This window comes from Rhea pennata, chromosome 7 (assembly GCF_028389875.1).
Source record: "Rhea pennata isolate bPtePen1 chromosome 7, bPtePen1.pri, whole genome shotgun sequence".
In the NCBI taxonomy this organism is placed as follows: Eukaryota; Metazoa; Chordata; class Aves; order Rheiformes; family Rheidae; genus Rhea; species Rhea pennata.
In genome coordinates this window covers 19529587-19545159 of record NC_084669.1, presented here as the reverse complement: position 1 = coordinate 19545159, position 15573 = coordinate 19529587, and the positions used below count along the sequence as shown (strand labels likewise).

Sequence of the window (15573 nt, the reverse complement as noted above, 5' to 3'; positions counted from 1 at the left end):
CTAGATAGATGCTGCTCTACAATTTCTGCTCTGAAAAATCTGTTCAGAAATTTCTGGTCACTTCAAGTACCTGTTTCTGTCAGACCCTGAGGGGAACACATCCTGGGGGCCTTCAGGAGACTCCCCACTTAGTGCTCTTGAATTGCACAGAAAGACCCCTTTTCTAAGGCAGGGAAAACACACGTGCATGTGCTCTTTCACACAGCCCCGAGATGTGGTGCCTCCTTATGCTGCTGTGCGTCCAAGGAATTGCCTTTTCAGCAGGATTCCCCTATACTCTGAACTCAGAGGAAATCCAGAAAAGGAAGCCTCATGACCCTGAATGCTTCATGAACGTTGTAAGTTGTGTTCCCATCTCTGTCTTTCTTTTGAAAGCATTGGTTGCACTATCAGTACCCCTCTGCCATCACTAACAGTCTGTGTTAGGTCACTGAAACCATTTCTAGCTTTCCCCAACCTCCCTTTGCCAAAGCAACTGCATTAGAGTCATGGCTGCAACAAGGGCCAGCTCCAAATGTTCAGGGGACAGATGTGACCCTTGTACATTGTATGGGGACAGACACATGGCACTGGACATGACAGGCAGCACCAGAAATTAGTGAAACTACAGCTTTTTACCTGAACAGTGTGAGCTGCCTGAGAGAACACTACCTTAGCAGTGGAGGCAGCAGCTGCTTTCTTGTCTAAAGGGAAGCAAACCTTTGCTAAAAACTGGAATGTGCTGAAACGCAATTCTGACATTTCTGCTCCGCAGCAGACACAATCAAGGAGTCAATGCAGCTGAATACTGCACTCAGGCCAGCAGGTTAGCCACCCAGTGCAGTTCCAGTTTGGCCCGTATGGAGTCAAATACCAGCCAACCAACACCTTAAACAGGTCTGGCTACCCACCTACACCAAAAAACAGAGGGGCATGTCAACAAGACCCTTCATGAATCTTTCACAAGACCAGTAATGTTTAACTCTCAGACAGTCCACATGCCAGCCTTGTACTACTGTCCCCAAACAGCCCACAGCCGCACTGGCCAGCTTGTTTACCTTCCAAAATAGGACAATGCAGTTCTTGGTATTTCTATTTGAGAGACACAGCATTAAAGACTCCATGCAAAACATACCACTCAAGCAAAACTCCCCTGCTCTCATTGCCTTTTGCATCCTCCAGTTGTTTCTTCATGATCACATTAGAGGAAGCACCCAGTCTTCCCAGGAGGGAGGAGCATGGGCAAAACTGTGCCGTGCTGTCCTGTGGGAATCTTTTCGGGGACCCTTCTCACCAGCACAAGGTGCAGCAGAAGACAATAAGCTCCGTGGTACCACATTCGCCCTCCTGGCCCTTCCTCAGCTCCTCCACAATTGAGTAACGTCTTGGCTAGTTTCGCGTTCTGGCACAGAGGCCGCCTCCAAACAGACACCTCCCTCTCCACCCACCTCTGCACTGTCAAAGTTTGTAACAAAGTTCTCCTTTGGCTTCCTACAGAGTGAAATTATCAGACATCATGGGTACCCCAGTGAGGAGTACGAAGTTACGACTGAGGATGGATACATTCTTCGTGTTTTCAGAATTCCTGGTGGGAGGAACAGTCGGAATACAGGTGTGTCAGTTACAGCACATAAGGAAGGTCTAGGAGCCAGCTCTTACATGGGCACCCCTCTTTCTTCCACCTTTCCACGTGCAACGGCGTGTGCCACGTTTCAGTTGCAGCAAAAGCGCCTGGTCAGGAATCTGGGCTGAAATCTGAACCAAGCTCAAGTCTGTACATTCAGTGTCTCTGTTTAGATTTCAAATTCTTATGACTGTTTTCCATAATTCCATTTCTTTCCTATTATAGAAGGTATAATTGCTGGCAGTCTGGAAAGTGTTCATGTCTTTAGCCTCCTAAACAACGCAGATTTTTAAAAACAGCTTTTTTGTTATGCTGAATGAGACAGTTCCTGCCAAAAACTGTCTGACTGGACATTGAAATAGAGATTTCTTGCCTTATGAGGGATAGAAAACATACTGTTAAGGAATCTGAGTATTCTGAATCACCCCATTGGTGACAGATTCTTGATATAATGAAAATTTGTACCAGGAATTCAAGGCTGCAAATCCTGGATACTGATACTTTGTTTGCTGCTCTTCCTTTTTTTGTCTTGGTAAGCTTATTCTATCTTCAGTCTTTCACCTCTACTGATTGGTGGTAGAAACCAAGAGATCTCTAGGTTGGTTTCTCAGTGCAGAAGGACGTGGGGACTGGCCAATTCAAAACATTCTTCATTCGGTAGTACTCACATGAAACTGAGATTGCGTGCGTGGAACCCAGTCTTCCAGGCATCTTAGCCCAAAAACCCACGGTCAACATCCATAAGCTTACTGAAGGAAGGGTTAAAAAATCCTCTCAAACCAAACTCTGCACCCCAGTTTTAACTAAAAATAACCTATTTCTACAGGATAAGTGCACTCTTTTCTTTTTCAGGGAAAAAGACTGTAGTCTTTCTACACCACGGTATTGTAGGAGATTCTATTCACTGGATTTCTAATCAGCCCAACAACAGCCTGGCATTTATCCTAGCAGATGCTGGCTATGACGTCTGGATGGGAAACAGCCGAGGGAACACTTGGTCTTTAAAACACAAAACCCTTAAACTGTGCCAGAAAGAGTTCTGGCAGTTCAGGTATTCTGTGGAGTTACTGACTTCTGTGCAATTATTGATGAAAGCAACTTTCAGGGGACTAGCAAGCTTGGGGAATTAATATTGGGGTGTAGAACCCTTCCTCTTCAGGCTACTGGTTTTCATATTACCTGATTTCAAGTGGAACATACAACATTCAAGGGGACTGAAGCAAATCACCTCCCTGGATGCAGCCACTCAGGCCGTATCACAAGGGTCAGGGGGAAGGGCTTGGCTGGGTTATCTGGACAGGCTCTTCTGGAGCCAGTACACACAGAAGTAAAGCTGGAAACACTCTAGTCACCCACCACCTTTGTCCATACACAGCGCTGGATTCTTTGGGTGAAACACCTCCAAAGTTGGGAGGCATCTGTAATCTTTGTCTCCCACCAAAATCCATCACCCCAGTGCAGACAGGAGAGCAGGCTATTCAGCTTGGTATAGAAATCTGTGATCTCTCACAGCTGAACTCAACAAAGAGAGAAATAATTAAACTGAGAAATAAATGACTAAATCTACTTCCCCAAGGGCCACAGCTAACAGACAAAACTGGTACTTCCTCAGCAGAGAGCCCAGGCAGACTGCTAGCACAGCTGCATGCCTCTATCCCTTTCCCCACTCACAACAAAGAATCCAGATGGAGTGTGTATTCTCATCTTTGAATGGTTTCTGCTCAGTGCTGTGAAGAAAATCAGCATTCAGAAATTCATGCTGTGATAGCCAACCTTTCCATTTATCACGTTTTTGTGTTTTTCCCCTGTAGCTTTGATGAGATAGGTAAATACGATCTTCCAGCAGAGCTGTACTTCGCCATGAATAAAACTGGACAGAAGCAAATATATTACGTTGGCCACTCAGAGGCTTCAACGGCAGGTAATGTTAGGACTGCATAAGTACAAAACAATTAATGTCACAACCTGATTGCAATGCACCTCCTTCTGTTAGCTATCCTTCTCTCAGAAGTTATTAGAGGGAGAAGTAGAGAAGTACTTTCTGACCTGACATTTGCAAAATACGGGAAACTTTTAGAAAACTGTTCTGTTTATCTGAAACACGGAAATAAAAGAGAGGATCCAGAAATGCTTCTAACTTCTGTAAGTAAGGATTACAAATACATAAAAGCTATTATTTACCAAGCATCCTGTACTACAGTTTGCTAAGTATCCTTATTACAGTCTAGCCATTTACTGCTATTTTATCATAGTTTTGCAGCTTTGGATATTTTTCTTAAAGTTTCAGCAACAGTAAGCTTTTAGGAAGCTCAGTTTTTAAGACAGATATACCTAATCCTCATAGAGTAGATGTAAATACTAAAAACGGTAGTCCATAAAACAGTTCAAAAACAGTCATAAACTGTTAGAAGAAAAAGAAAGAAAGAACCTAATTGTTACTAAGTCTCATGACTTAATCTCAGTTAAAACATAACTGATGAATGACTATAACTGGCCACATTACTGTATAAAAACAAATTATCAGACACCGAAAAAGAGAAAAGAAACATCAATACTAAAAACTTCCCTGCTATTAGCACCTATGTACCAGCATCAACTCACTTATGAATGCAACCTACTTACATTTAGCATCAGTTGACAGTTCCTGATGTTTCTGGTTTATGCCTAAGATCCCTGAATGGGTACTGGTTTTATCCAGTGGGCCATTGTATGCTATATCCATTTAACAACACTAAAATCAGAAATAGAGAAGAAAATGGGGGGAAGTAACATGGGGCCATATGCTTAGACTATTATTTTCCTTTCCACTCATAAAGGTCGTCTGGCAAAACAAACAATGTAGGCAAAGACATAATCCTCTTTGTTTTTAGGTACCTAAGTTTTAGACAATCCGTTAAAATTGTCACCAAATCCATCAGTGGAGAAATCTGGATGTATTCAGGAAGCAGGATGCGATGCATCCTCTCTAGTCTCTCTTCCCTTCTTCCCCAAATTCTCCCTTTATTTGTGCGTTCACTCACCCTTCTAAATTTGCACTTACTTATAAGTCAAACACTTGTTCTTAACCTCTCAGCCTTCAGATAATTATTGTACTACTGCATGCCAGCATGAATATATAGTCTTTTAGAGACTACCAACTGAAAAACTCTATTTTATTAGAGTTTGGGGAACTTTAGAGGGAACCTGAATTAAGAAAATCCGATCAATATATCTTTTCCTGAAAAATGGCCTTAACACAAAATTGTCAGTTCTGAGAAAGTCAAAGTCTAGACATACTCTAATAAAGCTGCATCTTTAGAATGAACTCAGCTTCCCAAGTAAAGTGTCAAGCATCAAACACTTTCTGGTAAAATATGCAGCGCAAACAACAGACAATGAACTGCTAATCTATCTGACTTCTTATTTGCTGCCTACTGCTTTTTCAATTATTTTGTCTGCGGAAGATCTCTTCACTAACTCAGGTTCTCTCTTCTGTGTTTGCAGGCTTCATAGCATTTTCTACTTATCCTGAGTTGGCTCAAAGGATCAAAGTGTTCTTTGCTTTAGGACCAGTGGTCACAATTACACATGCTTCCAGTGCTCTGATAATACTTACACGAATTCCTCAACCATTTCTCAGGGTATGCTATTCTTCCTTCTAAAAGACCTAATTGTCTGCTTTGTCTCTACTGGATTCACTCAACTTGAGCTGATTTTTAAGAAGGTGATGAGTTAAGACTGAGTTTAATGTATCAGAGTGCTAATAGTGCTCATAAATGTTAGCTTCCACAGAGATAAATTTCAAGGGTTGACATAATCTCTCTTTTTGGAATTTCATTACGGTAAAAGAAATACTTTTGCCATCATTTATTTACATCAAGTATTTCTGGAGGAAACTCACAAATACCAGGATAATTGAGTCTACATACTCTACTAAACCTAGCCTTAAGCACTAGTAGAAAACTGCAAATAAGACATTTAACATTCCAAATTCATTAGACAGATCATGTCATCCTTGCAGTTCCTTTATGCTTGTGAAATAATTACTCAAGGTTTAGTAACAAGGAAGCTCTTAAAGAGAGGTACCTATTTCACACCAGAACTGACCAATTTAATACATTTTTCTGGAAATGGTAGAAATCCTGCAATCTCCACTTTTATGCCAAATTGCAGGAGCAATTGGCTCCTGCTCCTGCCTCTTTGTCTCCCTGTATCCAGTCTATCCCTGTATCTTTCTGTACCCACTATGTGGCTATAGGGTGTCTGACTCCACACCCTTCTCGTTTGCCTGCTCCCTCTTGGTTTAGTCTCAATATTCAGAGTACAGCGTTGTGCACCCACCTGGAAGACTTACTGGGGCAAAGAGAGACTCCTTATATTTTGCAGCCACGACTGCAGTCAGCTACCCTCTCTTACTGCGGTCACTGCAGTAGAAACAGAAGGATAGCTTCCTCCATGACTCAAGTCCAGGCAGGAAGAACACATGGTGTGCTCCTGGGAAGAAAATACTTTACGGCGTAGTGGAGGGCAAACGGTTTCAGCAATCTGAGTTAAGAGACTATGCCATTAGGCAAGAGGTTTTCTGCATTACATGATTCTGTAACAAGAAAAAAAAAAATGTTTTGTACTTTTCCCTCCTCAGTTAACACTTGGCTGCAAAGGAATCTTTCACCAGAATGAACTGCTGAAAAGGCCTCTGATATTGATTTGTAGATATTGGGGAAAAGCCTGTGAAAGTATCCTCTCTTACATAGCTGGGGGCAGGACAGGAAATCTGAACACGGTAAGCATGTCCAAGAGCATCTTAATACCAATAAAGCTAAAGTAACTTTGACAGAAAATAATGTTTCTGCCCTGTATCTATAGACAGTTGCAGAGCTAAGACTTCAGCTGATGATGAGATTAACCAACTCAAATCACACATGGAAGAAACCTGAATTCAATCAGGTTTTATCTTGCACTAAGGACCTTTGCTGTCCCCTTTTCTGAGGGCAAAACCAAAGAATTGTTAGACAAATATCAAATCCTTTTTAAAAGGACAAATAGATGATAGAGAAGTATCTTGTTTCTTTTGTATCGTTCATATTTTCCTTCCTAATGAAGACATCCACATCCCCAGAATGTAAGAGATTGTTTCTTTCTCCTTCCTACATGTCAAAACTTTTCAGGCCAAAACTGAGTCCCAAGACTTCTCTCAACAGCAAGATATCATCATTTTGCTCTGGCTGCTATCTTTTTTTCCCCCATCGAGTTCTTCCACATCTCTGTTCTCTACTGCCTTTTGCTCTCTCACACTCAGATTGTATAAAAAATCCTCTCAAAAAATCCCCCCAACACATATAGTCTCATTACGCCCATCACACAATCTATTCACAATCCTCTTGTACTGATTAAGCACAGCATTGCTTAGAGGCATCAGACAAACTGTAAAAAATAGGAAAAGCCTTCCTACATACTCCCCAAATGCTATTTTCCATATGACTAAGCATTAATGTGGGACTATTTCAGAAGCATAAAACTCTACCTATTAATTCCTACTGTAAAATCATGTATTTTATGAATCTCTCCTCAGCCTTCTGTTTGCGATTTCAAGAATATCCTGTAAAAAAAAATTTTTTTACATAGCAGTACATTACTGAGGTCCTTCACAGTTTTATTCTGTCATAACACTGGATCTCTGCATTTTTAGCATTTCTGCTTTCTCCTCAGAGTCGAATAGATGCATATGTAGCTCATTCCCCAGCTGGGACATCAGTTCAGAACATCATTCATTGGAATCAGGTACAACTACGCACTGATGTATAAACTGACTCTACTGCTTTCCACTCAACTGGCAGACTAGAGGGAAGTCCAGAGATGGTGGGTCTGGGAATCTGCCCAAAATATCTTCTCACATACTGCCATGAGCACCTGCCACGGAGGGAGTGCTGTCTACCTCTGGGCAGGGCAGTTGCCTGAACCGTCCTTTCGGTATCAGGCAATGACATTTCCCTGTGGCACACCAGGCCTCTGCACGCTAGCCTCTAGTGGCTTCCAGCCTTCAACTTTATTGCTGAAGACATTTGCCTTGAAAAGCCACAAAGGAACTCGAGTACAGCGTAGGCACTTGGCGGGCACTACAGTGGAAACTTGGGCAGCCAGGCGGTAAGCCAGAGGAGGGAAGTGATCCAGGTTAAAGCTTTCCCCTAAATGACTAATTGCAGCCTGCATCAGCTCCCAGAGTCAGTTAAACACGCAAATGCTTCCACTGGCATAATGAGAAAGTGGGGAACTGCACCTTCTGCTGTCACTTTACATCACTCTCAGGTCTGAGCTTGTTCTGCCTATGCAGAACCACACCAGGGGAATGAGGGTGGCCATTTCTGCCAACACTTCATATGGTCCTAAATATACGTGGGTTCCTGGGCACACCTCTGACAAAAAAATCCCTGCACTCACAGCCTCAGAAACCAAAGCCAGCAAATGGAGACAAACCAGCAGATTTCTAGCCTATCCTCAATTACTCAAAGTCTAACTTAACTAAGTCAAGTAACATTTTAATAACCAAACATGCCAAAGGTGATGTCTGAGGATCAGGAGAGAAAGTTAGAAAGGAGAAAAGCAATAAAGCCATTCAGCCTATGGCACATACTCATTACTTACGGAAACCACCAACCAGACAGGGGAAGAGGGACGAGTCAGTCACAGTCCATGTCCGGGCAGCATGTTGTATCTCAGGGAGGAAACTGGCCCCTGAACTCTGCTTCTCAGTCTGTTAACACTTCCATTGTATCTGTTCGTGTTGCAATATTAACAGCTAATGCATGCAGACCGATTTCAAGCTTATGACTATGGTGCTAAGGAAAACACGAAGAAATACAACCAGGTAAGACAATATGGCTTTCTTGAGAACTCATCCTTGGGTTCTGGCTAAGAATAGAAACCAACCAAGAATGGAAACCTTCAGATTTTAGGACCTGTGACCTCATCTGCTACTGAGACAAAGAGAGAGTGGTCTGAGATAATCTTTCACTTGAACCTAATACTCACAGGTGTAAAAGCTTATTCACAGGCAAAGCATAGGGAGTTCCTTGTAGACAGCAAACAAAAGTTGATTTTCATCAATTTTCTCTTCCTCACTGACGCATGTGTCCCGTGTCACGACAATTTTCCCGCCGTTCCCAAAAGGCTAGACCCACACTCAAGTCCCGGGACTGGAGGACTACAGAGTGGTAACTCCTCCCAAAAAATCCTCAAGGTCTGCCTTTCAGTTAAGGGAGGAAATGGATCTCTTACCTAAGCTATGAGGAGCTCTCCGATCAGCTGACAATCGTTTGATTCTTACTCCGCACATTTGACTTGCAGCACCCTGTCTGAATCAGGGCACGTGACTTTTCAGGGGCAGAAAAGCTCCAAAGACATATCCAACAGTTCCACACGTGTCCACGATCCCTCAAGCTGTCTTATGGCACATTATACATGGCCAAAGTATTTCTTGCTTCTTGCTACTTACATCCCAGCATAACAGCTAAGACTTTCAGTTTCACTCCTATGCCCTCAGCCAAACCCGAAGAGCATCCCAGCCTAGGTGGGGAGGGGACACACATAAGCAACAGCTCTGCAGTCCCTGCTCAGTGAACACAAATACTGCTCTCTCCAGAGCCCCACCTCTCAAGGGCATGAGCAGGACTCCTACTGCGGGACAATGTGTATCCACGCACTGCGGAGAGGCCGAGGAATAGGACAGATCGCTGCTCCTCACAGTAGACAAGGAACAGAGTAGGGAGAAATAAACACCGAGAGGGCAGGCTTGGTCCTGATTGTTTTACTGTGGTGAGGGAGGGAGGGAAGCAAAGAGATGCTTGCATAGAACCTTTCGGCTAAGAAAAGTTTCTGGAAGAGTAACAGCATTCACTTCAAGTCTCCTCCCCTCCTTCCAGTCTACTCCTCCTGTATACGAGATAGAGAAGATGAACACAGCAGTTGCTCTTTGGAGTGGTGGGCGCGACAAGTTTGCAGATCCAAAAGACATGGCAAAGCTACTTCCTCGGATCACTAAGCTCATTTACTATGAGGATCTTCCTGACTGGGGACACCTAGATTTCATCTGGGGCCTTGATGCAACTAAGAAAATGTACTGGAAAATCCTTGAACTAATAAGAAAAAACCCTTAAAGCTTCTCAGAAGCAACTCGTCCTCCAGTAAAAGCCCTCAAAGACTTCTGTTTGGTAGTAAGGGTAACTTCCAGGGAAGTGGTAAATACAGATACACAAAATGGATATAAGGGTTTTCTGCACTCGTTTGTATTTTCTTGCATTTCTAATAGCTTTAGGTTTTCCACAGTGGTATTTAGATGGCTGAAGTCTACCTGAGGTACCTGAGGTCCATAGGGATTACTACTGAAAATACAAGCATATTAGAAGGTACACTTCACACACCACTTACTTTGGGATATATCAACTGCTATAACCGATTTTGCTATAACTAAACTTTGTCTTCCTGTGTATATCAATACCACATATTCTATCCAAGACAGAGGTATTATCGCATGAAAATACTCAATGAGATTTGCTTATTTCTCTCTTGCAGTACTATTGATCTTTGTTTAGATTAAATCACCTATCCTCTTTAAAGTGCTTGGCCTGTTTTTCTTTCCCCACATTTACCAACAGTGGCAAGACAGATTCAAGAGACCTGCAGTCAGAAGATGCCTCAGGCACACAAGCAGACACTAGTTGGCTTCCAATGACTCAAATGCCAAGGAATCTGACCTAAGAAAACTTATGTCATAGGGGAATCACCAGACTGATGGACAGATGCAGATATTCTCTTGTCTCTCATACCCACACACCTACTAACTGTTTGTTCATGCATTTTCACTTAAACCCTCTTACTAGAGAGATTACAAATGTCTTCATATTCACAACCTGGCAATTGAGGATTGAGGAGATGCAGCCCCATCAGGTAGCCAGTGCACCAAGCAATACATCCATCTCAAGAAATATTCTTGGCATTGGCAGTTGCTGCAAGTTCTTCCTGCTTCTCAATTCACCATGCTAGTGCATCCTCTCTGCTCCCTTGCAAGATGGTCCAGGAGGTGAAAGATCACATTAAAGCACTTGTCATTACAAGCAAAGACAGAGTAGCTCAGGTACTGTGGGTATTTCTGGGTGGAAGCACAAACCTAGATTCCTTAATCAAGACTCCTGTCAAATGGAACCCATTCATTCACCATCTGGCAGATGAATATCAATATCTAGGCAAAATATATTCATCTCATACAATTTAGAAAATATATGCTAAGGAGATCACAAACCTTGTCTAACAACCTGTGGTATCAGTGGGAATCGATCTCACAATCCCTGGAGCTGTCGGTAGTTCCAGACCCAGACCAGAAAATGGCTCCTCTCACCTACACCACGTTATTTATGACCTCCCAGTGGCCTGACCACCCCAAAGAACTCAGAACAGACCTAGCCTTACTCCTCAGTGTAGCAGCGGAGATGTTGCATAGGCACATAAAATGATACCTCCAATACAAATGAGAGCTTTAGGTCTGAAGGGAGGGGAAGCTAAAGAAAGAATTCTAGCTCAGGCAAAGAGGAACCAAGTGCCTCCTTCAACCATCCAGCAGTGAAGCCCTCCACCTCCGCTCTTACATTTCTGCAGCACCACCTAACATTCAGACAAGCTGCGCTCTATGAACCTAACAGCGTGACACTGCACAAAACGTATGAAGAAAGGGACAGAAAACAAAGGATCACAACACCAAACTCCTTCTGCCCTCACTAGCGGTGCCTTTTCCGTACCACAAAATCAGCGATAATCATGAACTAATCAAGCTTCTCAGGCCACATTGCCCCACCAGGCTAAAGCAAGCAAAGGACAGACACTGGAGACTGGTTCTGGGAGATGGAAGTATGGGAATCTGGATGTTCCTCAGATGAGCACTCCGCTCAGCTTGGAAGCGGCCACCACAGGGCACTCAAGCACATCAACTTCAAACCACTCCAGGGAATTCTGCTGAGCCTTGCAGGATAAAACAACTGCAGACACAATATCCTGAAAGAGCCAGAGAAAAGCATTCAGGTCAGTGAACGATATCACTCAGAAAAGAAACATGCATGTACTAGTCCAGAGGGAAAGTCCCTTCCTCTCCAGGGAGCCTTCTTGCCACCTACCACAGTTACAGACTGACCCCCACTGCACCTTCACTTACACTTCCCTCCTCTATAGCCTCTTATCCACAGACACCTCATTTAGCAGCATCTTTCCTTAATTAATGCTTATCCTTACTTAAACCTCTCCAAGTTTTAGATTAGTCCAGATAAGTTCATATGTGCTTGAGGATTAATGGCCATGCATACTTTAATTAAACAATGACTGAACATAAGGAATTTAAAAATGCAGGAGAGGGAAATATGTAAGATAAGAACTACTACAAATTCTGGGCGTGCTGCGGTAAGCCTGCCTTACGAACCTGCCTCACGGGCCCAGAAACTGCACACCGCGGCCCTGCTTCCCTGTGTCTCCACCTAACCTGGCAGGCCTGTGCCCTCGCTGCTCTCCTCCCACGCGCCGGCAGGGAGCCGCTCGCTCCCGCTGGCGCCGCTCCGGCTCTGCCGTGCGGCAGAGCCTCAGCGCCCGCCCGGCCGCCCGCCGTCGGGCCGCAGCCGTTGGGCGCTAACGGCCACCGCCGGGCCGGGGGCGCGCGGCGGCCGCAGCCGTTGGGCGCTAACGGCCGCGGCCGCTGGGCGGCGCAGCGCTGTCCGCCGCGCCGAGCCGGCCGCGGCCGCGCCGCCCACGCTCCTCCCTGCGCACCGGCGCGGCTGCGGCAGAGCGCGGGCTGCAAGCGGCCGCTTTCTGCGGCACCGGCGGCCGCGAGGCGCGGGCGGCGGCACCCTCCTCCGCGCCCGGCGGCGAAGCGAGGGGCCGGTCCGGGCCGGCGGCGGCCCCGGCGGGCCGCGCGGTTGCCGTTTTCCCCCAGCGGCGCCCCGTGCCCGACAGGCGCCCCCCGCCCTGGGTCTCCCGCAGCTTCCAGCAGGAGCCGCGGCGGCCGCTGGGGCCAGCGACACGGATGCGAGACTCGGCCCGCCGCGGCGTAGCCCGCCGGCCGGGAGCAGCCCGGCTCCGCGGTAAGCAGCCGGCGCCGCCGCGGAGCGCCCCGCTCTTGGGCGCGAACGGTTTCCGAGGCGGGAGGGCGAGAAAGAAGTGGCGCCGTGCGGCGGCGAGAGCTGCCCCCGGCGCTGCGGTGTGCGCGCGGGGGCTGCGCGGCCGCCGGGGCGGGGTGGCCCCCGCATGTGCTCGCTGCTGCGGCGAAGCAGGGGGCTCCCGCAGCCCGGCTGCTCCCGGCATCCAACCCCATCAAGTCGTCAGGTTCCTTGGACCCGAAAGGCCCGCTGGAAATGCCCTCAGCAAGCGGAGGACTAATATAGGCAAGGCGTAACTACTGAAAGCCTCAGGCTGGTAAAATGCTCTGGAGCAAGATTATCCTTTGGGGCAAGGTCGGAGCGTTGACAGCACAGTGTCATTGACAACTCCGGTCTCCTCATTTTGCAGGGAGGTGGGGGAGCAGCGAGCCGCTGTTTGTGTAAAGCTGCTGCTTGCACTGCATCCGTAAAAGTAGAGGATTATGGTATGGCGGTGAGCAGAGTTCAGAACAGCTTTGTCACATTTCCCAGAAACCTCAAACCTTAGCAGTACTCCATTTTTAATAATTGTTCCTGTCTCTAGCCATACACAAATGAAAGAATATCCTCAGGGCAGGAAGAGAGAGAAGAATATAAAAAGAAGAAACAGAGCATCTGTACCTCTTTCATAAGCTATTTCTACGCCCTTCGTACCTCATACTCATCTCTGTATGATCTGAGTTTCTCCACAGAGTGCACTGAGCAGTTAACTAATCTCTCTCACACATGGGTGCACCTTCCTTTTTAGAAGGGTGACAAAAAAAATACCCTTTCTGTTTTGTTTTGAAATGTATTTAATATGCGCATGGTACTGAATATATGTTGAGGAAGTCACGGGCAGAAAAAGCACAACCTGTGCTAATGAAGAAAAGTGGTGAGATTATGAGGTCTGAGATGGTCTTTAGTTCCTAGGGAATTAATTCCTTAGGCTCAGACCGGCTTTCAGAAAGTTCTGTCTCCCACACAAGCAAGTTTTATTCTCGTTGTAGGCTGAAGTGGTTGATTGTCCAAAGCGGTAGTCTGATAAATTCCTTTAGATCAACAGGCCCTAGGAAGTGGAATACAGAGCCATAACTTCATGAGATGTCCCTAGGAGAGAGCAGGACAGTTTGGTGGTTGTTGGTGTTGCTGAGGCAATATTCTGTGGTATTCTGTAACAGACGGGTTTTCTCACAATTGCTAAATGCATTTTTATCTGGTAAATTGCATTTCTGTAGTTTGACTGGAAGGTGCTAAAGGTATGAATGACTAAAGCTCATTGTTGACAAATCCAGAGTTTCTTAGATGATAGGAAGTATAGGAAGCATTGCTTCCAAATGCTATATAATTCTGCAGATGCAAATTTCATGGTTATATTTATATTTAGTATTTTAAATGGCTGTAAGTACAAGGTTTTTATATTGCAATATTATGCTTAAAATAAGGTTCAGTGGCTTGATTTGTTCTGCAAACATGTATTACTGATACTGCTATGGGAGTATTGCGAAGCCATTTCTCACGTGACTTTCTTTATGTTGAAGTATGTATAAGCTCAGGCCCTAAGACATTTCCTGGAAGTTAATCACAAAGCTGAGAAAGTTTATAGTTCAAGGTGAGGGATGTCATGAAATCTTCAGCAGCTGAAGGAGCAACAAGGTGACCTATGCTTGAAGACACTGAGCAAATGCTTCATAAAAATAAATATTTGGTCTCTGTTTGCCTGGCATATGTGCATGGAGGTTTTATTCTGTTCTTATCTGACTCCTGAGATTTTATTTCTGTATCAAAGGTTGCATTTCCAGTTTGGCTTCTGACAAATTAGTTTGCTGCTTGTAATGAAAGACTTTGTCTGTATCATTTTAACAAATATTTAACATTTAGATTGCCATGACAGAAAATATAGTTTCTGGTCATAGTTTCTATTACTAATGGAAGTATCAGTCCATTACATGAAAACACTTGTTTTGCCAACACAATTCCTGAATGATCAGGCTTTATTTCCTGTTGCCTTCATGGTTCACCACTTTTTTTAGCTTGATGTTTAAAGTTACAGGTCTTTTAAAAATGTGCTAATGCTTGGCTTCTAGGAATTATTTTTTTCCGTGGAGAAAACGAGAAGGGAATAAGGGTATACCATCTTGAATTACTTGACACTGAGGATGTTTTCAGATACAGATAGGTACGTTTTTTCAAGTCCAGCTGGCATCTCTCAAAGTTACAAGTCACAGCACCTCACAGCTGAGATGTGGTAACTGCTTGTATGAATATTCCATGTTAAGCCAATAGGTTTTATTTAGCATTAAGACACCCAAATAAAGCTAGCTCGATAGTTAAGCTACTATGCAGTGGGTTAGCACTGTTGTTTCATAGGCATCCCTCTTACAAATTTAAGAATTTTAAATTTTATGTGGATGAAGATACATCATGGTGATGCCATGGATCAGGCACCTGCACAGACACAACCTTTTACCTTAGTGCTTCCTATTGGCAGCTCTAGATGGCTCACAGTTCAGCACTTGACATGCTGAATTGCATTACAGAGACTGTATGATGTCTGTGAAAATCAGTGTAGAAAGTATTCCTCTAAATCACTGTGGAAAGGCCTTCAGAAATGTCTAGCTCTCTCCATTGATCAGGAAACAGGAATTGATTGTTGCAACTAGTAATTCACTCTATTAACAAGTGTTCTTATTATAATCTGAAAATGCTATAAAACTAAGTAGCAAATGTTGTCAGAAAAATCATTACCATATATAGAAAGAAAAGGAAGGCTCTAAAATCTTCCATCTCAGTGGGGCTTTGCCTCTGAGAGAAGTAGGACAACAGAGAGAAAATCTGTGAAAC

At 44.5% G+C, this 15573-nt stretch overlaps 1 protein-coding gene across 1 annotated transcript; it reads left to right on the top strand.

Annotated features, from left to right (window-relative positions):
* Window positions 1–200: 200 nt before the first annotated feature.
* On the top strand, window positions 201–9735 carry LOC134142537 (lipase member M-like). The gene is made up of 9 exons (XM_062579691.1): window positions 201–338; window positions 1477–1591; window positions 2456–2654; window positions 3415–3524; window positions 5087–5223; window positions 6225–6365; window positions 7292–7363; window positions 8379–8447; window positions 9502–9735. Exons 1-9 carry the CDS (start codon window positions 213–215, stop codon window positions 9733–9735), a joined length of 1203 nt encoding a protein of 400 aa, XP_062435675.1. The 5' UTR covers window positions 201–212.
* The last annotated feature ends 5838 nt before the right edge of the window (window positions 9736–15573 follow it).

Coding starts and splice junctions, on each gene's coding strand:
- LOC134142537 (XM_062579691.1), top strand. CDS start 213: ATGTGGTGCCTCCTTATGCTGCTGTGCGTCCAAGGAATTGCCTTTTCA. Junction 3,525..5,086: donor CTCAGAGGCTTCAACGGCAG/GTAATGTTAGGA, acceptor CTGTGTTTGCAG/GCTTCATAGCATTTTCTACT. Junction 8,448..9,501: donor ACACGAAGAAATACAACCAG/GTAAGACAATAT, acceptor CCCTCCTTCCAG/TCTACTCCTCCTGTATACGA.